This window comes from Panthera uncia, chromosome C2 (genome assembly GCF_023721935.1).
Source record: "Panthera uncia isolate 11264 chromosome C2, Puncia_PCG_1.0, whole genome shotgun sequence".
Taxonomy (NCBI): Eukaryota; Metazoa; Chordata; class Mammalia; order Carnivora; family Felidae; genus Panthera; species Panthera uncia.
The window spans coordinates 129,039,412-129,067,038 of NC_064810.1; the positions used below are offsets into that span (position 1 = coordinate 129,039,412).

At 36.5% G+C, this 27,627-nt stretch overlaps 1 protein-coding gene across 2 annotated transcripts in view; it reads left to right on the forward strand.

Annotated features, from left to right (window-relative positions):
• PIK3R4 (phosphoinositide-3-kinase regulatory subunit 4) overlaps positions 1–27,627 on the forward strand; it is a 199,683-nt gene that overhangs the window by 121,201 nt on the left and 50,855 nt on the right. For both annotated transcript variants that reach the window (XM_049629808.1, XM_049629809.1), the window contains exons 2-9: positions 1,179–1,239; positions 4,230–4,518; positions 4,925–5,535; positions 6,279–7,055; positions 14,758–14,891; positions 17,162–17,744; positions 20,587–20,721; positions 22,300–22,521. In XM_049629808.1, coding sequence (XP_049485765.1) covers positions 6,323–7,055; positions 14,758–14,891; positions 17,162–17,744; positions 20,587–20,721; positions 22,300–22,521 — 1,807 coding nt within the window. In that variant the 5' untranslated portion in view covers positions 1,179–1,239; positions 4,230–4,518; positions 4,925–5,535; positions 6,279–6,322. The remainder of the gene's footprint in view (positions 1–1,178; positions 1,240–4,229; positions 4,519–4,924; positions 5,536–6,278; positions 7,056–14,757; positions 14,892–17,161; positions 17,745–20,586; positions 20,722–22,299; positions 22,522–27,627) is intronic.

Here is a 27,627-nt window from a genome sequence, read left to right on the forward strand (position 1 = left end):
GAAACAGCTATAGGTCAGGCAGCTTAGGTGTTTTTAAATAAGGTACAGGGAAGTGATAGCAAAATGAAATAATTACCAATTTTAATAACATTTTCTGCCATTTCTTTCACTCTGAAATATTCAGTCCATATTTAAATTTCCCCAAATATGCATGAAATATCTTCATAGCTTTTTTAATCCTGGGTCAGGTTGAGGTTTGTACATTGCATTTGAGTCTTATGTCTCTTTGAATCTTTTACTCTAGAAAAGTCTCTCCATGTTTTTCATAGTATTGACTTTTTGAAGAATCCAGGCTGATGTTCCATTTTCTGGGTTTGTCAGATTGTTTCCTGATGGTATTGCTTAAATTATTCCTCTATCTCTTTTACTTTTTATAAGCTGAAGTTCAGTCCAGAGAAAGGCTATCAAATAAAAATATAGCATGAGCCACTTATAAAATTTAAAGTCATCTGGTAGCTACACTTTAAAAAGTAAAAAAAAAACCAGATTAGTTTTAAGAAGATATTTATTTAAACCAATATATCGGAAATATTATTTTAATATATAGTCAATATTAAAAGATATCAGTGATACTTTTTTTCAATTTTTTTTTGTGCTAAGTTCTTTAAATCCTGTGTGTGTGTGTGTTTTTTTTACACACTTACAGCACATCTCAATTTGGAGTAGCCACACTTCAAGTGCTCAGTAGTCAGGTATGGCTAGTGCCTATCATATTGGACAGTGAGGTCTAGAGGCTTGATTAGATTCAAGTTAAACATTCTTGGTAAGAATGCTTCCTGGGTGATACTGTGTACTGTCTATTGCATTATATCAGGAGCCTTGCAATACTACTTGCAATACCTACTCTTAGCAATATTAAGTTTGATCACTTCGATAAAGGGTTCACTGCCAGAATTTCCCACTAAATGAATGAAAAGATTCATTCTCCACGCTTCCTGACCTAGAAAGTAATCTGTAGCTATTCCTTGGACACCATGAGTCTATCTTGTTGCCCCAACCCTTTCTGCCCGATGCATGTAGAATCCTTTGATAGTCTTTGTGGCAATCAATTATTATATTGCAGTTACACAGTGATAATTTCCTATGATTCCCTTTACCTCTGTTAGCTGGCAATTTCTACAAAAAAAGAAAATGTATTCCTATTACATTAGGAATTCTCTTTTACTCCTTTTCCTTAGGATGCAAGGATTACAGGGAATCCACATGGATACCTCACAGGATTGGAAGTGCACTGGTGAGGTGAGTAGCCCAGAAAAGGTAAGGAATGATAGAGATTTGGAAGATGAATGTATTGGTTAAGGTAAGACTAACAACTGTAGCAAATGATGTCAACATTTCACTGACTTAACACATAGGAGTTTACGTTTGCTTATATAAAAGTCCTGTTTGGGTATTCCTATTTAACAGGTGGTCTTTCTCCAGGTTGTGATTCAGGAACATAGGCTCCTACCATCTTGTGGCTCTGGCCTTACCTAAGGCCTTGAAGTTCCCTGCATCTAGGCTGAAGCAAAGAGAGAGCAGAGAAGGTCATTCACCTCTTAACTGCCTTGACCTGGAAGTGAAATACATAATTTCCCCTTATACTTCCTAGTAGAGAGCTAGTCATTTGGCCCCCCTCATATGCAAGGGGTGGGGTGTTCCTATACAGATACTTTTCTGTGACATCTATTTTCTGTAGAAGGGAGTTAGCCATTGCTGCCACAATGCATCTGAGAGGCTGTTGACCAGAGGATAGAAGAGTGTTTGCGGGCTCTTTACTCTTTATACTCCACCAGTGGCAAGCAAATTTTATTTTTTTATTTATCCTCAAAAGGACTAGGTGAGATTTCTTTAAAAACAAACAAACAAACAAACAAACAAAACCAAAAAACCTCCTGGGCAGCCATGATTGCTACTTAAAAACAGAAAGAACAAAAAAAGAAAAAAAAAAGAAAGAAATAAAAGGAAAGAAAACCATAGAAGTTCTTATACAAGGCATTGAAAAATAGTTCATGAATTATTTCACAAAACGTACTGGTGGGGAAAAATAGATGTGGGGAAAATGCATGATTGATCTAAACTGAGACAGATTTATCTCATTTCTATACCATGGGTTCTCTGTTGAAGAGATATTTAAAGCACCTACATACATGGAATTCAACCTCTGAGATATAAACATAATCCTAAAATATTATCTGCTAAACAACTGTGTGTGGGTAGCAATTCTTATATATTCCTAGTCCTAGAACTCATGATCTTGGCCCTAATGGTCACAAACCTTATAAGGCCATATCCACTGATTCAAATATCTATTGAATGTCTACTGTGTGTCAGAAACTGTTCTAGTTGTTGAAGATACCTTGGTGAATAAGAATTACACAATCACTAACCTCATGGGGTTTATGGTGCAGTGGGAAAACAGCCATTGAACAAATAGTTCCTGTCTCTCAAAAATCAAATGATTTCAATGGTAATAAGTGCTATGAAGAAAAAAGTTCATTGTCCATGAGATTATGTAATGGTGGTTGTGGGAAGACTTCAAGAAAGACCTTCCAGAAGTATTGGCACGTAATCTGAGACTGGAAAGAAGAGCAAGTTTTGCTATATAAAGAGTGGGGGAAAGGGTGTTCCAAACAGAGGAAAGAGTAAATGTGAAGGCCAAGTGGTAGAGGGAAGCTTGACAGGTTAGGAACAAAGGGAGGCCACTGTGGGGGACTAAGAGGGGCAGTGAGTGATGCCGGTTATGGTGGGGGGGGTGTGGTTAGGAGTCAGATCATGCAGGGTCTTGCTGGCCAAGCTAAAGATTTTTAGCTTTGGCCTAAAATCAGGAGGCAGAACCTGGAAGTATAATCCTTATGATTATAGTTGTATTTTAAAAAAACATTAGTAGTAGACATGTTAGACATTAAAACATTTTACAATGATTAAAACAATGTAGACGACTCGAATGGCAACTCAATGTATAGAAGAGAAAGTCCAAGCAGAAGATCCACCCAAATATATAAAGGAAATTTGTATGTGGTAAATATGACATTTCAAATGAGTTTGGGGGAAATGGATTGCTTATTGACATTTTTGGATACCTTCTTGAGTATCCTTCTTGAGAAAAAATTAAGCTGGACCCGTACCTCAGAAATTTCAGGACACAGAATGAAGTTACAAAAGATCCAGAAGAAATCATGAGAAAAGTACAAAAAAGAATATTGTAGGTGGGGAATGCCTTTTCTGAGTAGGTTTCAAAATCTACACGTTGCAACGATGATGGCTTGGACTAAGTCCTGGAGAGATGGCAGTGGATGACTTTAAGGCATGTTTTGGAGGCTGAATCATTAGGGGCAGATGATTATTGAATGGTGGTGGTGGGGATTGATGAAAGAGAGAGAGAGTAGAAAGATGTCAAGGATGACTTAATGACTTCTAAATTGGAAGTTTGAGGAATCCAGTGGGTGGTATTCTTGCCTCCTGAGATGGGGAATAAGGGAGGAGGGGATTTTAAAAGGATGACAGAAAAAAAATTCAGCTTTGGGTTAAAATATTTTGTGCTAGAATGTTTTGTGTTAAAATATTTAAAAGGACAACACCAAGAAAGTGAAAAGACAACACAGAGAAGAACTATTTGCAAATCTGATAAGGGACTTGTATCCAGAGTATATAAAGAACTCTTAAAACTCAATAATAAAAAGACAAATAACCCAATGAAAAATTGGGCAAAATATTTGGAGAGATATTTCTCTAAAAAAGATATATGAGTGGCCAATAAGCACACGAAAAGATGATTAACATCATTAGTCATTAGGAAAATGCAAATAAAAACCACAGTGAGATACTTCACACCCATTAGGATGGCTTTAATCCAAAAGAAACAGTCAGTGACAATATGGAGAAAATCAAACCCTCACATATTGCTGGTAGGAATGTAAAATGGTGCAGCAACTTTAGGGTGCCTGGGTGGCTCAGTCGGTTAAGTATCCGACTTTAGCTCAGGTTATGATCTCACAGTTCATGGGTTCCAGCCCAGGGTCCGGCTCTGTGCTGACAGCTCGGAGCCTGGAGCCTGCTTCGGATTCTGTGTCCCCCGCCCATCCCCCCTATCCCCCACTCCCTGCCCCACTTCTGTTCATGCGCGCTCCCTCTTTATCAAAAATAAATAAACATTTAAAAAATGGTGCAGCAACTTTGGAAAACAGTTTGACAGTTTATCAATATGTTAAACATAGAGTTACCATATGATTTTTTAATTCCATTCCTAGGTGCTTACCCTAGAGGAAATAACACATGACCACACAAAGCCTTCTACAGGAATGTTCATAGAAGCGTTATTTATAATAACCAAAAAGTAGATAGAACCCAGGTGTTCATCAATCAATGAAAGGATAAACAAAATGTGGAATATATATACAACAGAATATTTGGCAATAAAAAGAAATTAAGTACTGATACAAACTACAGCAGAGATAATCCTCAAAAACATGTGAAGTGAAAAAAGTCAGTCGGGAAGACTACATATTGTATACCACGTATATGAAATATCCAGAATAGGTAAGTCTATAGAAATAGAAAGTGGATTAGTGATTGCTTAGTGCTGGGAGGGGTAGGAGAAAGGGAGATAATGGGAGTGACTGCTTATAACTACTGAATTTCTTTTTGGGGGTAATGTGAGTGTTCTAAAATTAAATTATAGAGATAATTGAACAACTCTGTAAATATATAAAAAGCCACTGAGTTGTGTATTTTAAACAGGTGTACTTTATCGTATGCAAATTATATCTCAAGTAAAGCTCTTAAAAATTCAGCTGGGGGATATATTAACCTTCCTAAATAAACCTGTGAATTCTCTTAAAGAACTCTGTTCCGGGGATGTCAGAAGCCACAGAGTTCAGGGAACGATAGGTAGAAGACCAGGGTGGAGAATAAATTGACAGCACGTTTTATTTTCTTCCTCCAGGCGTCAGAGTGAAGCCACGCCCCTTCCTCGTTTCCTAGCAACCAACTCCACCACCATTCGCTTGCTTCCTTAAACCTCTCTCCGTCGTCACTTCCGCTCTGAGACCGGAATGAGGTCAGAGCCGGCAGCTTTCCCGGGAGTTCGGCGTTTGTGTCTGCCTCAGCTGGAGAAGTGTTTCCCTGGAACTGGCGGCCTCCCGGTCTATCCCGAGTCCCACCTCCCCTCCTGGTGGTGAGGCCTTCCAGGAGTCTAGAGGCCTTCGAAGGTCCGGAGATCCGCACGAGGGGAAGACGAGGCCCAGGAACGCGTGGCTCCCCGGGCAGAGTAGGGGGCTGGCGGGGGCAGCTCCCGGGGTATCTGTGGAATCGCTTCAGCTTGGCTTCGTTCATCTGCGGCACGTTCCCCCTTCTCCGCTGCGGGCCACCGTGGTTTCTGGAGATTGGCATTTTTCGGCGTCCCTCCTCCAACGCCCCACCTCCTGGTTTTGAAGGAAGATCCTTCATACAGAAGACTTGCCCGGCTGCTGACCCCCAATCTCAGACCCTGAAGTGACCCGTCATGACCTCAGTGTGAGCTAGTGACCAACTTGTGATACTTTACAGAGTCCTGGGGTAAATATTTATATGTGCGCATGGCCGTGTGTGTATGTGTGTCTTTTATTTCCTGCAAAATACGAGCTAGGAGAACCCTGGGTTTGTTTGGCAAGTGTGTATTTCGGTTTACTTTTCTTTAACATCTTTGCCGAGGGTTCTTCCCTGTTGTTGCCCATGAGACAACTTTATGCCTTCTGTTTGCTCGTGGGAAGAAACACTGGAATTAGACTGGAAGGGCCCAGGAGTTACTGATTTTTTTGGATCTTAGGTTGGTCTTTGAGGAGTTCAGTAATCTATTTGTATTAGGCGATTTTTAGTCTTAAGTTTTTAATGTGTTTGCGCCTTACATCCAAGACTCCAGGTTCTTCTTGGACAAAGACTGTCTCATATAGTACTGTTGTGACCTTCATAGCCCCAAGCACAATGCCGAACCACAGAGTAAAGTCTCATTAATTTTTAAATTTAAAAAGCAGAAAATGCACATTCTAACATTTTCAGCTTAATATTGAAGAGGTCTATTTAAATATAGCTCAGGTTCTGGAAGGACAACATAAAACAACAAGATATTTTTAGGTAAATGTGTCTAAAATTTAGAGCCTGCCTGCGACACTAGATACGGTGCTCTCAGTGGAAGAGAAATACAGTGCATCTGTCTTTTAGGAAGAGAATACATAAACAATGGTGTTTCATTGCTTATTTCTTTTCTTCTTTTTCTTTTCTTTCGTTCATTCGTTCGTTCGTTCTTTCTTTTTTTTTAATAGGGGCTGTATCCTGACTTACTGACCCGGAGGTACTTGCTGCCATCATGGGAAATCAGCTCGCTGGCATTGCTCCTTCCCAGATCCTTTCTGTGGAGAGTTATTTCTCAGACATCCATGACTTTGAATATGATAAGAGCCTGGGGAGCACTCGGTTTTTTAAAGTTGCTCGAGCAAAGCACCGAGAAGGCCTAGTGGTTGTGAAGGTCTTTGCAATTCAGGATCCTACGTTGCCTTTAACCAGCTATAAACAAGAGCTGGAGGAACTGAAAATCAGGCTTCATTCTGCACAGAACTGTCTACCTTTTCAGAAAGCAGCAGAAAAAGCATCTGAGAAAGCAGCCATGCTCTTCAGGCAGTATGTGCGAGACAACCTCTATGATCGCATCAGTACTCGTCCGTTCTTAAATAATATAGAGAAGCGTTGGATTGCTTTCCAGATCCTAACAGCTGTGGACCAAGCACACAAATCTGGGGTCCGTCATGGGGACATCAAGACTGAGAATGTAATGGTTACCAGTTGGAATTGGGTCCTTCTAACTGATTTTGCCAGTTTTAAGCCCACTTATCTTCCAGAGGACAACCCCGCAGATTTCAACTATTTCTTTGACACTTCACGGAGGAGAACATGTTACATTGCTCCTGAACGTTTTGTTGATGGTGGATTGTTTGCCACTGAGTTAGAATATATGAGAGATCCTTCAACTCCACTTGTAGACTTGAATAGTAATCAGAGAACAAGAGGAGAGTTGAAGCGGGCAATGGACATCTTTTCAGCAGGTATTTGAATTGGTCAGATTTGCCAAGGGGGGGATGTGCGTATATTTTAACTCTTGAACATCGAAATGTAGCTTTTTAAAAATCCCATATGTTGAAAAATTAATTTCTTGGTACCTCATACACTATTCAGATAGATACAGCAGTCTTTCATTGGACATGTTTAAATACCTATGAAATGCAGAGTGGTTCATTCAAATATTTAAGAAATATTTGAATTCTTCTGTTTGTATCAGGCACTGTCTTTTTTTTTTTTTTTAAGTCTATCCACAACATGCTTGAATTCACGACCCTGAGATCAAGAGTCACATGCTCTACCTACCAAGCCTGCCAGGTGCCCCCAGGCACTGTCTTAGGCACTGTCTTAGGCACTGTCTTAGGCACTAGAGACAGATGAATAGTTCTGTCTCTCAAGGTGTTTATGTTTAATGGGGAGATAGATGCGTTATTGAAAAAGGACGCTTTAGTGCAATGTGATTTGCTATGGTCGTGATAAGAACCAGGTGCTATTACAGGAACCTATAAATATTTAAATTAGTCTCCATGGTATTGATGGATAGAGAGGCAGGATCAGGAAAGGCCTCTTTATTGGAAGGATGATACTTAAACTGACACCTGAAAGATGATTGGGAGCTAGCTATGGTAAGGGTAGTTTGTTTCAGGCAGAGGGTGTTGCTTATACAAAGTCTTGAAGACCAGAGCATGATGCACTGATTTATTGGGACACTTGAAGTCGTTTATCTGGAACATAAAGTATAGAGTGAGGTAAACAAGCCCCAGATCAGAAAGGGTCCGGCAGGCCCCTGCTAGCCTACAGGGATATTATTAGATATGTATCTTTGGTAAATGGGATGGAAAATGGGTTGCAGGGGAGCTACCCTGGAGCCCAGAAAACCAGCTAGAAGTAAACTACCACCATCCAGATAAGACGGGACCCTGACTGGCTTAAAGTTGTGACAGAATTGGAGAGAGAGTGGTGAAGAATAATGCTTCAGAGATAGTAGGTAGAATTGTTAGGACTTGGTGATTGATGGGGGAGTAAAGTCAAGAACACTTCTTTCACTCTAGCTTGGGAAACTGGGTGGATGCCTGGTGATGGATGATGGGTGATGGTCACTGACATTGGAGACATAGGAGGAAGAACAGGTAGAGGGGATGGGAACATGATGAAGTCTCTTAGATATATTGAGTTGAAGGTGCCTGGGGGATATCCAGGAGAAGATGTACAACAGACAGTTGATTATAATAAAGGTTTGGTGCATAGAGATTTGGGATAGAGGTGGAGATACTACCAGGAAATAGGTAGTAATTGTAGTCAAGGGAATGGATTTGTAACGAGGGAGAGTTTGTAAATAAGTGATTCTTAAGCTTTTTTGGGGATCCCCTTAAGTAATTTGATGAAATCAGTGGCCTCCTTCTCTAGAGGAGAGTACCGTGCATTAATATCATACACAGACCACTTGAAGCCAGGCCATGGATTTCAGATTATCTGTGAATTTTTAGGAAGAGAAATGGGCTGAAGATGGTATCCTGGGGAATACCATGTGAACTCTGCTATCAGTCCCATTTTAAGTTTTGCAAAGGTTGGGTTTAATCTTTTTCCCACCTGTAGGTTTGCCGCAGAGAAAACTTAAATTGAACTGTTTTTTAGATTACTTAGGAAAAGTAACATAATTAATGAATAAGTGTATTTCATTGAGGGGATTGAATAAGAGTTGTTACACAGAATTATACCCGTGTTGGTACGCTCACTAATCTATGTCCCAAGGTAATACCAAGGGGGGTGTTTTGGATAAGATAGAGTTAGCCTCTACGCTGTAAGTATAACAAGATTAGAAATGTAATTCATCAGAGTCCCAAAGTTTTTGGTCAGTGAATTTATCTAAATTTTGGACCATTTTTACATTTTGAACTTACTAAGTATTCTGTAAATAGGACTCTTTTAGCGTAGAAATGTGATCACGTTTTGACCTTGGCATCACTTGCAGGCTTAAAATTTTTTTAAAAAATTATTTATTTTGATATAGGCTTTTTAAAAAGAAAATGAGGTGTGATTGGCACATAACATATTATATTCCTGTGACTTTTAACTGGAAGTTTGTTTTAAAATTTCAAGGGTCGATGAGATGTGTATATTTATCCTTTCTGTGTGCATTATAGTTCCATAAACTTCAGCAGAATTCTTACTCAGTATTTGTTTTTTCAGGCTAGAGTCCTATGCTGTTTTGGTTGAAGATAGACCCTTTCATTTCTTTGAAAGAGGTGGGTGGGATGTGTCCACCTCCTACAGCTCGGGTTTTAAATGTTAACTTTCCCCCATCTTGATGCATATCCATGGTTCCTGGCTGCTAGTTTAGGAGAATAGTATATATTCTCTGGTCATATAAACGGGCAGAGCCTTTTTCCTGGAGATCTTTCATTCATATGCTTGACAAATATTTGAGCATTCTGTGTTTATTATGTATGAGACACTGTTGTAAAGATGCTGGGAGTATGGCTGTGAATAAGACTGACTGTTTTTTTGCCCTTAAGGAACAGAAAACGTTCTAGTGGAGGAGAGAGAATAAACAAGTAAGGAAGTGAATTTTTATCAGTGATAAGAGTGTGACAAAAGTTGGACTTCTAAGTGTTAATGACAAGGGCTGGTAGGAGACTACTTTAGATAAAATGGTCTGAGAAGACCTCTCTAAGAAGGTAACATTTGAGCTAATATCTGAATTATAAGGACTTAGTGTTGATAAAAACACCTTGAACAATTTGTTCCATAGGGAAATACCACCTAATAACACCTATTCCGAACAACGTTCTAAAAATTGCAAGAAAAAAGTCCTGTATTCAACTCTGTATTAGTCTGCTGGGGCTGTCATGACAAAATACCCCAGCCTTTGTAGCTTAAACAAGAGTTTATTTTGTTCCAGCGCTGGAGGCTGGAAGTCCAAGATCAAGGTGCCAGCAGGATTGATTTCTCCTGAAGCCACTCTCCCGTGTTGCAGATGGCTACATTCTCACTGTGTACTCATATGGACTCTTCCCTGGTACATTTTATAAGGACACCAGTCAAAATGACTAGAGCCCCATCATTTAACTTCAATTACCTCTTTAAAGGCCCTATCACCTGTATTTAGTTAGGTTCAGGTACTGGGTGTTAGGGCTTAAATATATGAATTTTGGGGTGTGGGGAGACACAATTCAGTTGTAAATAGTGAAACATAGCTATGTTTCTTTCTCTTTCTGACTATTTAGAAATTATTTCAAACATACAAACTTGAAAAACTTGAAAAAATAAAAATAGTACATAGAATCCCCAGATTCATTTGTTAACATTTTGCTCCGCTTGCTTTATTACTTGTACATTATTTTTGCACTCCTGCCCCGCCCCACCCCCCATGATTTTTTTCCTAAGTTCTGTACATCATGGCCCTTTACCTCTAGATACTTCAGTATGTATTTCCTAAGATACTAGTTTCCTAACACAACACTTATGTAATTGTGTGTTGCAGTTATGAACTGCAGCAAATTTAACATTGATAAATAATTTACAGTTTTAATTCTGATTTTGTTTTTGACCCAGTATTGTCCCTTATAGAATTTTAACTGCTCCAAGACAGGACCCAGTCTAGGGTTTGGTATTGTATTTAGTTGTCATGTTTCTTTAGCTTCTTTTTTGATGTGGACCATTTTTTTTTTTTTTTTTAATGTTTGTTTATTTTGAGAGAGAGAGATGGAGAGAGAGAATCTCAAGCAGGCTTTGCACTGTCAGGGCGGAGCCTGATGTGGGACTCTGAGATCATGACCTGAGCCAAAATCAAGAGTTGGACACTTAACTGACTGAGGCACCCAGTCACTCCAGTGTGGAACATTTGCACAGCCTTTTTTTTGTCAGCATGACATTGACATTTTTTGAAGAATACATCTCCTCTTAAATTTTTAAAAATTATTTTTATACTTTTTATCTTAAACAATAGAAGTTGCAAAAATAGTGAAGAATGCTTCTCCCAGCTTCCCCCACTAGTGATACCATATATGACTGTAGTGCCACATCAAAATCCGAAACTGACATTGGAGCATTACTGCTAACTATATACAGGCCTTATTCAGTTTTCACTGGCTTTTACCTGTATTTTGTGTGTGTGTGTGTGTGTGTGTGTGGTTGTGGTTGTGTGCACTCATGCACCTCCACCTCTTTGTTTTTTAATAGAATGTACCTCATTTGGGGTTTGTGTGATTTTTCCTTTTGAATAGATTGAGGTTATTCATTCTCAGTAGTATACTATATATGTGATGATGCATCTCACAGTATCACATCAAGGGGCAAATGGTGTTTGTTGGTGATGTTAATTTTGATCACCTGGTCAAGGTCTTGCCTGATTTTCCCCTCTATTGCTACTTTCTGTTTTTTTGTTTTTTGTTTTTTGTTTTTTTTAGTCCCTTGCAACTAATAAGCAGCCTGTGGGAAGAAACTTTTAAGACCATGCAAATACACTGCCAGTCATCACAACTTCTTGATTTGGCATCTATTGATGATGCTTGCCTGATCCTGTCTTTACTTGACGGTTGCAAATGATGATTTTCCAACTCCAGCACTTCCTTCACATTTACCAGTAGGCTCTCAGCATTCTCACATGCTCAGGTGTCTTCTCTTTCCTTTCCTTTTTTTATTATTGGTATGGACTTGTTAGCATTTTGGGGGGGATTTTTGTGTCTGTATTCATTGGAAATATTGGTCTATAGTGTTCTTTTCTTGTGATGTCTTTGGTTTGGTACCAGGGTAATTCTGTATTGAGAAGTGTTCCCTCTTCTCCTGTTTTTGGGGGGACAATTTGTCAAGAATGGGTAAGAATTTTAATATTTGACAGACCGTGAAGCCTCTTTTAAGGCATCTTGTCTGAGGCTTTTCTTTTGTGGAAAGTTTATTATTAATTCAATTTCTTGACTGGAAGGTCTATTCAGATTTTCTGTTTCTTCTTGAGTCAGCTTTGATAATCTGTATCTTTCCAGGAATCTGTCCATTTAATTTAGGTTATCTAATTTGTTGGCATATAGTTGTTCAAAATATAGTTCTTTTTCATTTCTGTAAGGTTGGTAGTATGTTCCCCCCCCCCCTTTTTTTTTGCCTGATTTTAGTAGTTTGAGATATTAGTCTTCTTTGTAAGAGTTTGTCAATTTTGTTGAGCTTTTCAAAGCACCAACCTTTGACTTTGTTGGTGTTCTCCATTGTTTTTTATTCTCTGTTTCACAAATTTCTGTGCCAAAGTATTTATTATTCCTTTCCTTCTGTTTGCTTTGGTTAGTTTAATTTTCTTGTTTCTTAAGGTTAGGTTATTGTTTTGCTGTCTTTTTTACCATAGGTGTTTATAGCTGCATATTTCCTCTAAATACTGTTTTATTGCATCCTGTATGGTTTTTTGTTTTTTTTTTTTATTTGAATTCAAGTTAGTTAACATACAGTGTAGTCTTGGCTTCAGGAGTAGAACCCAGTGATTCATCTCTTACATATGACACCTGGTGCTCATCTCAAAAAATGCCCTCCTTAATGCCCATCACCCATTTAGCCCATCCCCCCACCCACCTCCCCTCCAGCAACCTTCAATTTGTTCTCTGTATTTAAGAGTCTCTTATGGTTTGCCTCCCTCTGTTTTTATCTTATTTTACCTTCCCTTCTTCTGTGTTCATCTGTTGTTTCTCAAATTCCACATGAGTGAAATCATATGACACCTGTCTTTCTCTGACTGGTTTATTTTGCTTAGTATAATACTCTGTAGTTCCATCCACGTTGTGCAAATGGCAAGATTTCATTCTTTTTGATCAAGTAGTATTCCGTTGGGTGTGTGTGTGTGTGTGTGTGTGTGTGTGTGTGTGTATAAATATACACACCATATCTTCTTTATCCAGTGCACATTTGGGTTCTGTCCATATTTGGCTATTGTTGATAGCACTGCTATAAACTTTGGGGTGCATGTGCCTCTTTGAATCAGCATTTTTTAATCTTTTGGGTAAATATCTAGTAATTCAATTGTAATTAATTAAAAAATTAATGTTTTTAACTTTTTTGAGGAACCTCCATACTGTTTTCCAGAGTGGCTGCACCAGTTTGCATTCCTACCAGCAGTGCAAAAGAGTTCCCCTTTCTCCGCATCCTCACCAACATCTGTTCTTTACTGAGTTGTTAATTTCATTCTATATGTTTATGTTGTGTTTTCATTTTCATTAATCCAAAGTATTTTTCTGATTTCCCTTTGATTCATTGGTTATTTAGGAATGTGTTAATTTCTACAGAGTTTTGAATTTTTCAAGCTTTCTTCTGTTACTGATTTTTTATCTCATTCCATTGTCATTTGAAGGACATGATTTGTATGATTTCAGTCCTTTAAAACTTACTGAGGCTTGTTTTATGACCTAGCATATAGTCTAATCTGGACTAGATTAGACATACTTCCATGTGTCCCTGAGAAGAATTTGTATTCTGCTGTTGTGAGATATTCTTTTGATGTCTGTGTTAGATCCCATTGGTTTGTTAGTGTTGGTCTGGTCTTCTATTTTCCTTCTTGCTTATGGTGTTTTTAATAGCTATTTTAAGTCTTTTATTCTGAATCTTGACACTGTACAGGAAAAAATTAGAAATTTATTGAGTGTTTATTATGTATCAGGAACTGTTTTAGTTCCTGGAAATTTTTTAGTGAGCAAAATAGACAAAAATCCCTTCCTCATGGAGTTTACATTCTAGTGGGTATACAGACAATAAAGAAAATAAATTAAGTAATATATTTAATTTATCAGTTGGTACTGTGGGGAGAAACAGGGAAAGGGAAAAGGGAACGTGTCAGGCAAGAAGTATGGGGTAGTTTATGTACTGCTAATCTCCTAAATGACATTTGATGAGAGATCTGAAGGAAGAGGAGGTGTAAGCCAGGTGGATTTTTGGGGGAGTAGCATTCCAGGCAGAGGGACCAGCAAATGCAGAGTTTGTGAGCTAAGGTTATTTAAGGATATCTTTCAGGCTCGTGAAATGCAGTCATATGATTCAGTGAAACTGCTTTGTCCTTTTGGGAATATAGATACATTTTTTTTTTATTACTTGTTTGAAGATTATGTAAGTGCAAAATGATTGGGTTCTCTTTCTCCCTCTCTAGTCTTGGAGCTGTACTTTGTAGCACTCTTCTCATGTCTGTTCACTAGTTTATTTTATGTCTCTCTTCCTAGAATGAAAGCTTCATGAGGGCAAGGATTTTATCTGTTCTATGCACTGCTAGTGTATAGCAGACACTTAATAACTTTTTGTTTGAGGTGAAAAAATGAGTGGTCAGATATGACTTCTCAGTTCCTTCTGAACTTAATGTCTGCAAGTCCATACTTTAAAAAAACATTGTATTCCTTGTGGCTTGTACTCTGTCTCTAAGTATATGTGTGTATAATATACCAACATATTCATTTTAAATGAGAGAGCTAGGAAGTAATTTTATTTTATTTTTTTTAAGGCCGAGAAAAATTCTGTGGGCTTCTTTTGACTTGAAACTTTTAGAACTGATACCAGGCAGTAGACATTTTCCCTGTCTTACTTGACTATAGTTGTATATTGCATTAAAATTTTTAATTCAGTTTACTTTGAGTTTTGCATTTTGAGTTTTACAAATATTCTGAATTCTTGATCTATATTACAGATATCTTGCATTGCATTTTTAATGGAATTGTATCTGCTGTTTTTCAGGTTGTGTTATAGCTGAGCTTTTTACAGAAGGTGTACCGCTGTTTGATCTTTCTCAACTTCTGGCTTACAGAAACGGACAATTTTTCCCGGAACAAGTACTAAATAAAATTGAAGATCGCAGTATCAGAGAATTGGTAACTATGCAACAAGTATTCTCCATTAAGTTGTAATAGAATTATGTTCTCACTTTTGCATTAGATAGCTCTCTGGAGTTTTATGAATTTGGAGCAAAGCAATAAAGCATAGACTATTATGAATAGCCTTTTTTTTTTTTTTTAATGTTTCTTTGTTTTTGAGAGTGAGAGAGAACACAAGCGAGGGAAGGGTAGAGAGAGAGAGGGAAACACAGAATCCAAAGCAGGCTCTAGGCTCTGAGCTGTCAGCACAGAGCCCGGTGCGGGGCTCGAACTCACGGACTTTGAGATCATGACCTGAACCAAAGGTGGATGTTTAACCAACTGAGCCACCCAGGCGCCCCTGCCAAACAGCCTATTTTTGTTTGTTAGGGGGAAATGTTTAATATTTTTCTCTTTTTTAGGCATAGAGCTCATTTGGCTTTTATTTTATTTTATTTTATTTTATTTTATTTTATCTTAATTTAATTTTATTTATTTTAAAGTTTATTTATTTATTTTGAGAGAGTCAGAAACAGAGCAAGTGGGGAGAGGCAGAGAGAGAGGGAGAGAGAGGGAATCCCAAGCAGGCTCAATGCTGCTAGCACAGAGCCTGAGGTGGGGCTCGAACTCACGAAACTGTGAGATCATAACCTGAGCCGAAACTGAGTCAGATGCCTAACCGATTGAGCCACCCAGGTGCCCCAGAGCTCACGTGGCTAATTTCATATGTATATAAACACACATAATTTTATACATACACACACGTCTATAGCTCTGCTTTGGATAGATTTGGAAGGAGGTGCCTGGGGGTTAGAGATGTTGTCTAGGATAGAACTTGCTAGTAAGAAATGAAGAAGGCATATATCTAAAATGAAAGAGACAGGAAACATCAACTTGAATATAATGCAGTAGGATAACGCCATTTCATATAGAAGCACCTAGCTTGGTATGCCTCCCTTGACCCTCAAGGCTGTTCTGGAAGGTAAAGCTATAGAATCACTACTTAGTATAGCAGAACAGATAGGAGGACTTCTGTGGGAGATTACATAAACCGTTTATCCACCTTAACTGTTTGAGGGGATCTTTATTACATCAGTACAGTAACTGAGGCTTGTGATGATGACTCTCGGTCATGGAAAGTTCATAGTATATTTAAAATATTCTATAGTAAGGTAGGGGATATAGAATACATTTTAATTTCTCTTACAAATGGCAAGTATGAAAAATAAGATGTTTTAAAGGAAGCCAGTTTAGCTCATTTTCAGTGAAAACTGCTCTGGCTGTTCTGTCTTTGGGTACGTCACTCATCTGTCATGTTACATTGGCTAAGTGACTTCCTGAATTTGGGCCTGTGTTTTCTTAACTCTGAAAGGAGTGAATTTGGCTAATCTTTAAGGCTTAATCTGAATGTGAAAGGAATTCTGTCAAGTCATTTTTCCTAATATTTATAGTGCATTTGATTCCCTGCAAGTTCAATGCTAGGTTCCTATTTACAAAGAAACAGAAAGCTCAAATAACTAGATATATTTTTATGGTATTTTGAGCATTTAAATAATGCCTGACTATGAGGGTCTAGGAAAAATAAAACTGTGCTCTCTGTATACTGAGAGAAAGTTATTTCTCTAAGACACCAGAAAACATATGATAAGCTCAAGTTAGGTATATCATTTCCCATGTTTGTAGGATTTAACAGCTTTTTTATATTGCTTGGAAAGTTTGAATCACTTACTCCCTTTTTGACCAGAGTCTAGAGCTACACTGAAACCATATATTCCCTTGGACTTGTGGTATTAAGACTTTAAATCAGAACTCTGATATGTAAATAGATTTTAGTGGTTCTTTTATTCTTTTCAGATTGTGTATAATTTTGTATGTAAAAATATTGTGTATATATTTTTTTTTCCTAGAGAAAAACCCATTGTTTTTCTCAGATTCTCAGTGGTATTTCCTGCTCAGAAATGTTTTAAGAATCCTTGAGTTGTGGGCACCAATGTATTACTTCCCTGTCTTAATAAACAGGGAATGCTGAACAGGGTATATCTCCTCTGTGTGTCTGGGCCACCTGTAATACATTACTACATAGTTTCCTGTTGCTTGGTAGGATGGTTGTAGATCATATATTACAGTCAGGTTCTGAAAGTAGTTTGAAAGGCAAAGATGGTGAAGAGTCTGAATTACCTCAGAAATCAAATCCTTTATGTCATGTGTAAGTTGCCCTTGTAGCTGTCATCTGATTTAATCTGCTGTTCTCAAATCTGTTTTTTACTCCTTTTCTCTCCTTGGTGTAGGTAACTCAGATGATTCATCGTGAGCCAGATAAACGTTTAGGGGCAGAAGATTACCTAAAGCAGCAGCGTGGCAATGCCTTTCCTGAAATATTTTACACTTTCCTTCAGCCCTACATGGCCCAGTTTGCCAAGGAAACATTTCTTTCTGCCGATGAGCGCATTCTGGTTATACGGAAGGATTTGGGCAACATTATTCATAATCTCTGTGGACATGATCTGCCGGAAAAAGCAGAAGGAGAGCCTAAGGAAAATGGGCTGGTTATCTTGGTGTCTGTTATAACATCCTGTCTGCAGACCCTTAAATACTGCGATTCCAAACTTGCTGCTTTGGAACTTATTCTCCATTTGGCCCCAAGATTAAGTGTAGAAATTCTTTTGGACCGTATTACTCCATATCTTTTGCATTTTAGCAATGACTCTGTTCCTAGAGTGAGGGCTGAAGCCTTGAGGACATTGACCAAAGTTCTTGCCCTTGTCAAAGAGGTTCCTCGAAATGATGTCAATATCTATCCGGAATATATTCTGCCAGGCATAGCCCACTTAGCCCAAGATGATGCTACTATTGTTAGACTAGCCTATGCTGGTAAGAGTTTATTGTCCAAGAAATAGCCACTCATGTTTTTGAAGTTAGTGACTCTAATACGTCTTATTTCTCTGATTTCTTTGGGAATTCCAAGGGTGCATTGTGGTCCTTGAACTGTTTGTGTACAGTGTAATAATTTTTATAGCTGATCTCTTCCTGGGACTCAACTTTTGTGTGTATTCTTTTTTGATCAGAATTATCAAGTGAAAGTATATAATGCAGAATCTTACGATTTTACTGGGTATACTACATTTAATTTGGAGTAAGACTAATGTTTACAAGTATGTGCTCTGATCTAGTGTCTTTAGGCCTTTATAAAATTTCTCTGAACAGATCTGCTAGTTTGAATATCAGCTTTAGGATACAGGTCTATTGCTGGTTGCAAAAGACAAATTTTGCTGGATAATTTGATGTTGAAAGAACTTAGCCTGTTACTGAATTTTAAGGTCCTTTACTATAGTGCTTAATTAAGGTGTGTGACTTCTTTGTGATGAGGTTATAACACTCCCACATGGTTGTTTTTTTTTAAATTTTTTGTAATGTTTATTTTATTTTTGAGAGAGAGCATGGCGGGGGAGGGATAGAGAGAGGGAGACACAGAATTTGAAGCAGGTCCCAGGCTCTGAGCTGTCAGCACAGAGCCCAGTGCAGGGCTTGAACTCACTGCGAGATCATGACCTGAGCCAAAGTCTGATGCTCAACCGACTGAGCCACCTAGGCGCCCCACACACCCACCTGTTTTACTTGTAATTCTTACTCATAAAATCAAGTGATACAGATTGATGTCTTTAGCTCCCCAGATTAATTTTGCATACTTTTTTTTTGAGTGGAATATGTCTCTGAAACATTAACATAATTTGTAGTTTATTTCTAATATCTGCTGGAAATCAGGGATTCTGTTTTGGTCTTTGTAAATAGTACATAATATGTGGTGATGATACTGTTACTTTTTTTGAAAGATACTAGGTTTATTAATTGTAGTCTTAGCCTGTCATTATCTTAATGGAAGATATGAAAAATGGTCTTTGGACTCTGGCCTTATCTCTAGGCACATCCACAAAGTGATTGGTGTTTGTTGAGTTTTTTTTTCCTATACGTATATTTTTATTTATATTTATCCATTGCCTATTATTTATGGTTTCTGGTTTCCATAGCTGTATGGGTATACATGTCAGGCCTAAAAAATGCAGAATTTCTTTAATATACATATATTTTAGTTTATCATTTGTAACAAAGCGTATTTATAATTCATTTTGCAAATATAAATAATTGAACTAGATAGAATTAAATAAAAATGTATAAGTTTTAAAAACAAGTTATATCTTTCTTTAGCATTTTGTGACCTACTGTTGGTCTTAGTTTGTTCTCAGTTGTGTTAAATAGTTAAGGTTCTGATGTGTAGGTGCTATATTAACATAGTGACAGTCAGTTACTAATAGTGATAGCATAAAAATAATAGTTACTATTTACTAAAAACCCTGTGTGTCAGAGCATCTACTGCTCAAGGTTGCAAGGATTGGTTGCAAGAGATATATAGATTTTAAGGTAGAGTCCAGATTCTAAGATACATGGGTTTTAAGAGTCTAAGATTTATATATCTCTTGCAACTAACCCTTGCAACCACCTTGAACAATAGATGTTATATTACTTTCATTTTACAAGTGAGGAAATTGGGAATGGAAGAGGCTAAATAATATGACCTAAATGTATCTGGTCTCATTCCTTCTCAGTTCTCAGAGCTGCTGGTCTGTACCTTGATTCTGAAGCAGCTCTGCTTTTCTTTGGTCTTCTGGTTCTTTATAGTGGGAGTCCATGGTAACCCAGGGTCAGTGCTGGTACCTTGCAGTGTTCCTTCATCATGGCTTAGTACATGATAAAATTGCCTTTTTTTTTTTTTTTTTCCAGTAGAGCCAGAAATCTATTTGAACTTGAATGGGCAAATATAATTAAACCACACATGTCAGTAATTATAAAATTTTTAAATAAATTTTTGAATTTCTTTCACAGTATTCTTTTAAAATTCAGAAGTGGTATAGATTTGTATTTTGTGTGAACTTTGAAGTGTGTTGTGTCTTAGATGGGGAAATAGGCGTAGATATACTAAGGTTTTAGAAGTGCCCAGGAAAGTAAGAGACTTTTCCTAATAAAGATACATTTATTAAAGTGGGGACATTTCATCTAGGATTTTGACATTTTATCAGAGGATGACCCAGATTCTCCCATCTTTAGGGTAATGGCCCAGATTCTCCTATCTTTAGGCATTGCACGGTATTCACATCTTGGGTATTTAGAGGTAAATTTTTGTTCTATTCAGAACAATGTTGAACCTGGTGGGGATGGGGAGCGGGACTCTAAGATGAGGGTGATCACTGCATTTGACACACTTACAATGTCAACTCTTGTGAGATGCACCTCGCTTGTAGTAATGTTAAAAATTAAGGAAGAATTGAATAAGATAGTTAAGCTTTATGTTCAGTGGCATTTACTGCTAAGAAAGAAGAGAGTGCAGTTGTTGGTTGGTGTGATCATATGTTAAGCACAGAAATGGGGGCATCTGGGTGGTGGCTCATTCGGTTAAACATCTGACTCTTGATCTCAGCTCAGGTCTTGATCTCAGGGTTGTGAGTTCAAGCCCTGTGTTGGGCTCTACGCTGGGCCTGGAGCCTACTTAAAAAAAAAAAAACAACACAAAATTGGAAGAGGAAGAAGGATGGGGCACAGGCATAAATAAAAAATGGAAGGGAGAGGAGTTTTATGATTTTTACTTATATCAAGACAGGAAGGAAAAGTTAAACATTATAAGGATTTGAGATTATAATAATAAATTTCTCTCTTAATATAGAAAACATAGCTCTGCTGGCAGAAACAGCTTTGAGATTCCTGGAATTAGTACAGTTAAAAAATCTCAATATGGAAAATGACCCGAATAGTGAAGAAATAGATGAAGTTACACATCCCAATGGAAATTATGACACAGGTAGTATGACTTTCTTTTCCAGACTTCTTATTTATAATGAATTACTAATGTGGAGTTGTAAGAAACTATCATAATTTTCATGTAAGGTGAAAGAATACCATATATGTAGGTGGCAAAGATCCCTGGTGTCTGATTGTCCTATTCTCATACACTGTTATCTAACCAGAAAATGATCAGTTTGTTGTTTTTCAGCTACAATTGATTTGTGTCAATGGTAAAACTAGCCGAATCGTGTAATTCTTAAAAGATGAAAGAAAAACATTGAAAACATCATAGCTAAAGAATTTAAACCTTTTCTCTGTATGTTAGCATACCTTGAGTATTCTCAAATCATGAACTGTGTTTATGTGTTTATGTCATACTATCTCTGATTTGTGTATCAAAACCCACATCTTTTACTTTAAATGAACAGATGTGATGGTAAACTCTTTGAGGTCAAAGTTCGTCTTAAGTTCTTTATATACATACAGCTTTTAGCAGGCTTTTAGTTAATGTTTATTGAGTTAAAGATTTAGAAGTAAAATAATACACTTAGTTCTAGTATGTTTCTGGTTCACAAAAGCTAGAGAAATCGAGTTTTGAGGTTTTTATGCTATAGATGATGGTAATGGCTCTGTTACTTGTTAGAATGGCGTCATTTTTAGACAGCATATATTATCTGCAGTTGAAGGCAATGGAACAATTTTGAACTTACAGAAGGTGTATCAGAAAGGAAATCTCCACTTTTTTCATGGAATTACTTAGAAAATAATACTGTCCTACATTCTATAACCCTGTAATTGGACCTTTATAGATAAGGGAGTTAGGTGTTAAACCTTTTTGGGAGTTAATCTAAAGTTTGTCTTAATGTGAACATAGTATTTTGCATATCAGACCACCACATCCCTTAGCTGCACCAGGAGTGGCCTCTGTCCTCATTCATTTAGCTAAAGGATAATTGTTAAACTATAAGCTCTACATCAGGAAATTGTGTATCAGGCAATTGTGTGCTTGCTCTAAACACTAGAAATACACAGTGGTGAATAAGACAGAAAAGATCCTCTTGTTGAGCTTACATTTTAGAAGAAAAGGAAAAGGGGGAGGGTGAGTTGGAGAAGAAGGTGGTGGCCAGATCATGTAAAGCCTTGGCAGGATTTGCAGTGTATTTTCTGCTTTCTAAAATAAATAAACTGACCTTAAAAATGCTTCTAAAAGTATTAATTTGTACCATCAGATTATATCCTTAACCAGTCTGGTATTTGGAAGTCCTTGGTTAAGTTAACTTTATTGGTGGCAGTATGATCTTTTTCATGCTTTCCCATAGTTTTCTCCTTGAGCCTTAAAAATAGGCATGTTTCATTAGTGAGATGGTAACCGTGCTTGTGGCATCTGCTTATCAGATGTTGTTCTTCAGTTTATATTTCGGTTTCCCGTCTATCCTTCAGAGCTTTGAATAGTGGAAACATATAGTGATTATAGACTTTTTATGGTGGCTTCTGTTAATCGTTCTGTTTCTCCAAGGAGTAAGAAAGAAGACTAGGTCTGTATCTTGGGGGAAAAAAATGAATCCTATCTTTACTTTTTTTTTTTTTCTTTTAGAGCTGCAAGCCTTACATGAAATGGTCCAGCAGAAAGTTGTCACTTTGCTAAGTGACCCTGAAAATATTGTGAAACAAACCTTAATGGAAAATGGAATAACACGGCTGTGCGTATTCTTTGGACGTCAGAAAGCCAATGATGTTTTATTGTCGCACATGATCACTTTCCTAAATGATAAGAATGATTGGCATCTGCGTGGAGCTTTTTTTGATAGCATAGTTGGTATGTTTTTTCCATTTGTTTTAAAATACATCTTTAAGATTTTGAATTATTCTCTCAAACAGTACTTCCATGAGGTCTGAGAGATAGGTGACAATACTACCAAATTTCATTAATAATGAGATGAGCTCCTAGTGTGTCTGTCTTTATGCTGCTTTTGGATAATGAAAGTCTTAGCCGATCAAGGGATTGGTTAATTGAACTGTGATATGTTGATATGAAGGAATACTATGTGGTTATTAAAAACTGTTTTAAAAGAATATTTGGGTGGCTCAGTCGGTTGAATGTCCCACTTCAACTCAGGTCATGATCTCATGGTTCATGGGTTCGAGCCCTGTATTGGGCTTGCTGATGTCAGCGTGTTGGTGCGGAGCCTGCTTTGGATCATCTGTTCCCCTTCCTCTCTGCCCCTCCCCTGCTTGTATGTATGTTCTCTTTCTCTCTCTCTCTCTCTCTCTCTCTCAAAAAAATAATAATAAATAAAAGAATAATGACTGGGAAAGTACCATTGAAATACTATTAAAGTGACTGAAGTAGGTTCTAGAAGGTAACAATAACAAATCATATGTTTATAAAGAGGTCTGGAATATACTAAGATTTGTATAGTAATTATCTCTGAGGCTGGGATTGTAGGTGAATATTTTCTTTATGTTTTCTGTATTTATCAAGTTTTTTACAGTAAACGTGCATTAGAAAATAACTGTTGCAATCCGAAAATAAGTTAAGATACAAGTATGATTGAATATCAATTAAAAAAACCAATTTATTTATTTATTTATTTTTAAAAGTTTATTTTTGAGAGAGAGAGAGCAAGCATAAGCGGGGAGGCAGAGGGAGACACAGAATCTAAAGCAGGCTCCAGGCTCTGAGCTGTCAGCACAGAGCCTGACATAGGGTTTGAACTCACAAACCATGAGATCATGACCTGAACCGAAGTCTGATGCTTTGCTGACTGAGCCACCCAGGTGCCCTGAAAGTCAGTTTAATTAGGAAAAAAATTAAAGCTTGCATGCTATGCTTTGTGTAAACTGAAAATGTATGAAAAATTATGTAGTTTTTTTCACTTTTTTCAAAGTGTACAATTTTTGATTTTTAGATTTATCTGCAGAAGAGAGACATTTTGTATTAGACCTACATGGCTCCAATTACATTTAGATTCAAAGTTAGGAAAAAAAATGGACCTTACTTATGTTGAATAGATTGTCATGTTTGATCCAAGATTTAATATTTTTCTTTTTGAATAATAACTGATCACTTTCTACCCATTTGTACTGACCTTTTCAATTTTATATTTGGTCAGTTATAAAATTGTGTGTGTGTGTGTGTGTGTGTGTGTGTGTAGTTACATCTGTACCATACGTTGACTATATGCCCTATACTGTACCTTTTATCCCAGTGACTTGTTCATTCATAACTGGAAGCCTGTATCTCCCACTGCCCTTCACCCATTTATCCATTACCCCATCCTACATCGCCTCTAGCAACCATGAGTTTGTTCTCTGTATTTATGGGCCTGTTTCTGCTTTTTATTTGTTTTTTAGTTTGTTTTTTGGATTCCACATATTAGTCAAATCATATGGTATTTGTCTTTCTCTGACTTATTTAGCTTGATACCCTCTAGTCTTCCATGTTGTTGCAAATGACACTATCTCATTCTTTTTTGTGGCTGAGTCATAGTCCATTGTGTGTATGTATGGGTGTGTGTGTATATATATATATATTCTTTTTTGCCTCTCGTTTTTGCCTTATATATATACACACACACACATATATATTTACATGTGTATATATATATATATATATATACACACATATATTTGTACACACACATACATACATACATACATACACACACACACACACCACCCTTTATCTGTTTATCTATTGACAGACACTTGGGTTGCTTCCATATCTTGGCTGTTGTAAATAATGCTGCAATAAAGACAGGGATGCATATATCTTTTCAAGTTAGTGTTTTTAGTTTCTTTAGGTAACTACCCAGTAGTGGAATTACTGGATCATATAGTATTTCTCTTTTTAATTTTTTAAAAAACCTCTATACTGGGTTCTGCAGTGGCTGCACCAATTTACATTTCCACCAACAGTGCACAAGGATTCCTTTTTTTTCACATCCTTACCAATACTTGTTGTTTCTTGTCTTTTTGATTCTGACCATTTTGACAGGTGTAAGGTGAGAGCTCATTGTGGTTTTGGTTTGAATTTCCCTGATGCTTAGTGATGTTGAACGTCTTTTCATGTATCTGTTGGCCATCTGTATGTCTTCTTTGGTAAAATGTCTCTTCAGGTCCTCTGCCTGTTTTGTAATTGGATAGTTTGTCTTTTTGGTGTTGAGTTGTGTAAGTTCTTTATATATTTTGGATACTAACCTCTTACCTGATATATCATTTGCAGATATTTTTTCCCATGCAGTAGGTTGTCGTTTTGTTTTGTTAATGGTTTTTTCTACTGTTTTGTATTAGTTCATAGATTCATCTCAGTCTTGCATCTTGGATTCATCTAACTGTTCCTACTATACTTGGCTTCTCAAATCTTTCTGTCTTTCTTGCCTTCTTCTTTCGTCTTATTTTTATTTCTTTTCTTTCTGGAAAAGATGGTGCTTAGAACTGCCATCTGTTGATCAATTCATATGTGCTTTGAATCATGCCTTTATGTTATTTTTTTATTTTAAAATAATTTTTATTTTATAAAAGTAATACATGCTTTCTATAGAAAATTTGGAAAATACAGAAGCCAAGAAGGAAACAAATCACTTCTAATATTACAACCCATTATGACCTCTGTTTATGTTTTGGTGTTTTATTCCTGTAGGGTTTTTTTGTTTTTTTTTTTTCTGTTTCCATCCCATTTTTGCCATTTTGTTATGTATGTATAGAGGCACTGTTGTGTACCTGGTAAGAGTAGGCACTTTGGAGCCAGCCTGTGGGGTTCATATTCTGTCTTTGTCATTTATTAGTTGTGGTTCTTGGGGGAAATCATTTAGTCTCTTTTCTGCCTTACTTTTCCTATTTGTAAAATGGGAATAGTAATATTACTTATGTGTCGTGAAGATAAAATGAATTAACATATAATTGTACTGGGCACATAAGTACTATGTATATATTCTATTAGTTTTTACTCTTACTATTTCTTAATTCTTTTTCTGGTAACATATATTCTAAGCATTTTCTCATGTCATTAAAATTTTTTTAAACCATAATTTAATAGATTAAAATATTCCATCATATTGTTTTACCAAAGTTTATTGCTTTTGGATATTTAAATTATTTTCATTTTTTCCCATCATATATAGATAATATTTTACGTAAATATTTACTTCTGATTTATTTTCTCAGGATAGAAGTCTGAAATTTTAATTAATGGGTTAAATTGTGCTCGCTTCGGCAGCACATATATTAATTAATGGGTTAAAGAATATGAATACATTTTTTAAACTCTTGATACATTTTAATAAGCTTTTCAAAAAAAGTTATGTCATTTTCCATTCTGGTCAGCATTGTTTGACCATACTACATACCCTTCAGCATGGAATAAGCTTTAGTTAATCTTTGCCTATTGGTATGTTAAAATAACTTGTTTTGATATCTATTTCTTTGCTTATCAGTGGAGGTGAAAAATTTTCTCATGTTGATTACTCATTTGTACTTCTATTAATTTTTTATTTATTTTGGCTCATTTATTTTCCCTGATGGCTTTATGCCTTTCTTGTTGATGTTTTTGAACCTTTCATAGATGTATATTAAAAACATTAACTTTTAATCATTGGCAAATACTTTTCCCAAGTAACTTGTTAGGTTAATAATCTGTTGGCTGCACATCTTTTTTTATAATGCTTTATTTTTCACACTTAACAGTTTAATTGATCTTTATTTTGGTCTGTGGTATGAGGTGAAATCTAATTTTCCTCAGATAAATAATCAGTTTTCCTGACACTATTTATTAAACATTTCATTTCTTTCCTATTGATTTATGAAGCTTATATTATCAACTGTTGCACGCTTATGTCTTTTAGTTTTAGTTTTCTGGGTATTTGTTCTATTCCCTTGATTTCTCATTTCTGTACTCAATATCATACACTTATATTTTAATTATATCCTATTTAATTATAATTTAATTGTTTAATTTAATAATGTTATACTTATTTTAATTATATTTATAAACAACTTTAGTATCTGGTAGGATAAGTTCTCAAGATGTCAGTCTTAATTTTCAAAATATTTTGAGTTATTTTGGCTTATTATACATTTCAGTTTATAAAGTTCCTAAATATAACTCACTGGAATTTTAGGTAGTATTTTTCCTTTTATTAAAGAAAAAATAGCTTTTAAAGTTTTTTTTAAAATCTTATTTATTTTTTGAGAGAGAGAAAGACAGCCCCAAGTAGGATCTGTGCTGTCAGCATGGAACCTAATGTGGAGCCCAAACTCACGAACCATGAGATCCTGACCTGAGCCAAAATCCAGAGTTGGACCCTAAACTGAGTGAGCCACCCTGGCACCCCAAGAAAAAATTTCTATAATTACTTTTTCAATTATAGGAGAAATAGGTTTTTGTGAATTATTTAAAATCTGTAAAGTAATGTATGAAAAACAATAGTTGCATTTTCCAGAGGGATCTACTCTGGATTTTATTTTTGGTTTGATATCTTCACATTGTTGATTGCTGTATCTAATATTTTTATACTGCTTTTAAGAATTTTTGACATTAAAAAAATAGAAAAGAATTCTTGACTTTAGACTTTGTCTCTTGATTTTTTTCTGTGCCGCATGAAGATTTAACTCATATCATGCCCTGATCCCTCTTCCCCTCTGTTTTTGAGATGTAGATCACTATTTTCAGTGCTTTAGTTTTTCGTGTGCTATTTTTATAACTTTAAATAATTAAACCTACTTCTTACTGATCTTCTTCCCATTTGGACTATAAGGAGATGAGTGCCCCTTTCTTTCTGTCTCTCCTTTTCTTTGTTGGTTGGATATTTCAACCAGTTATTAGTTGACAGTTCAACTAACAAATATAGTGTTACAGTTGATAATATTTACATTTTCTTCTGTAGTCAGAATAAAGTCTTCTGCTTTGTACAGACTGATTCTG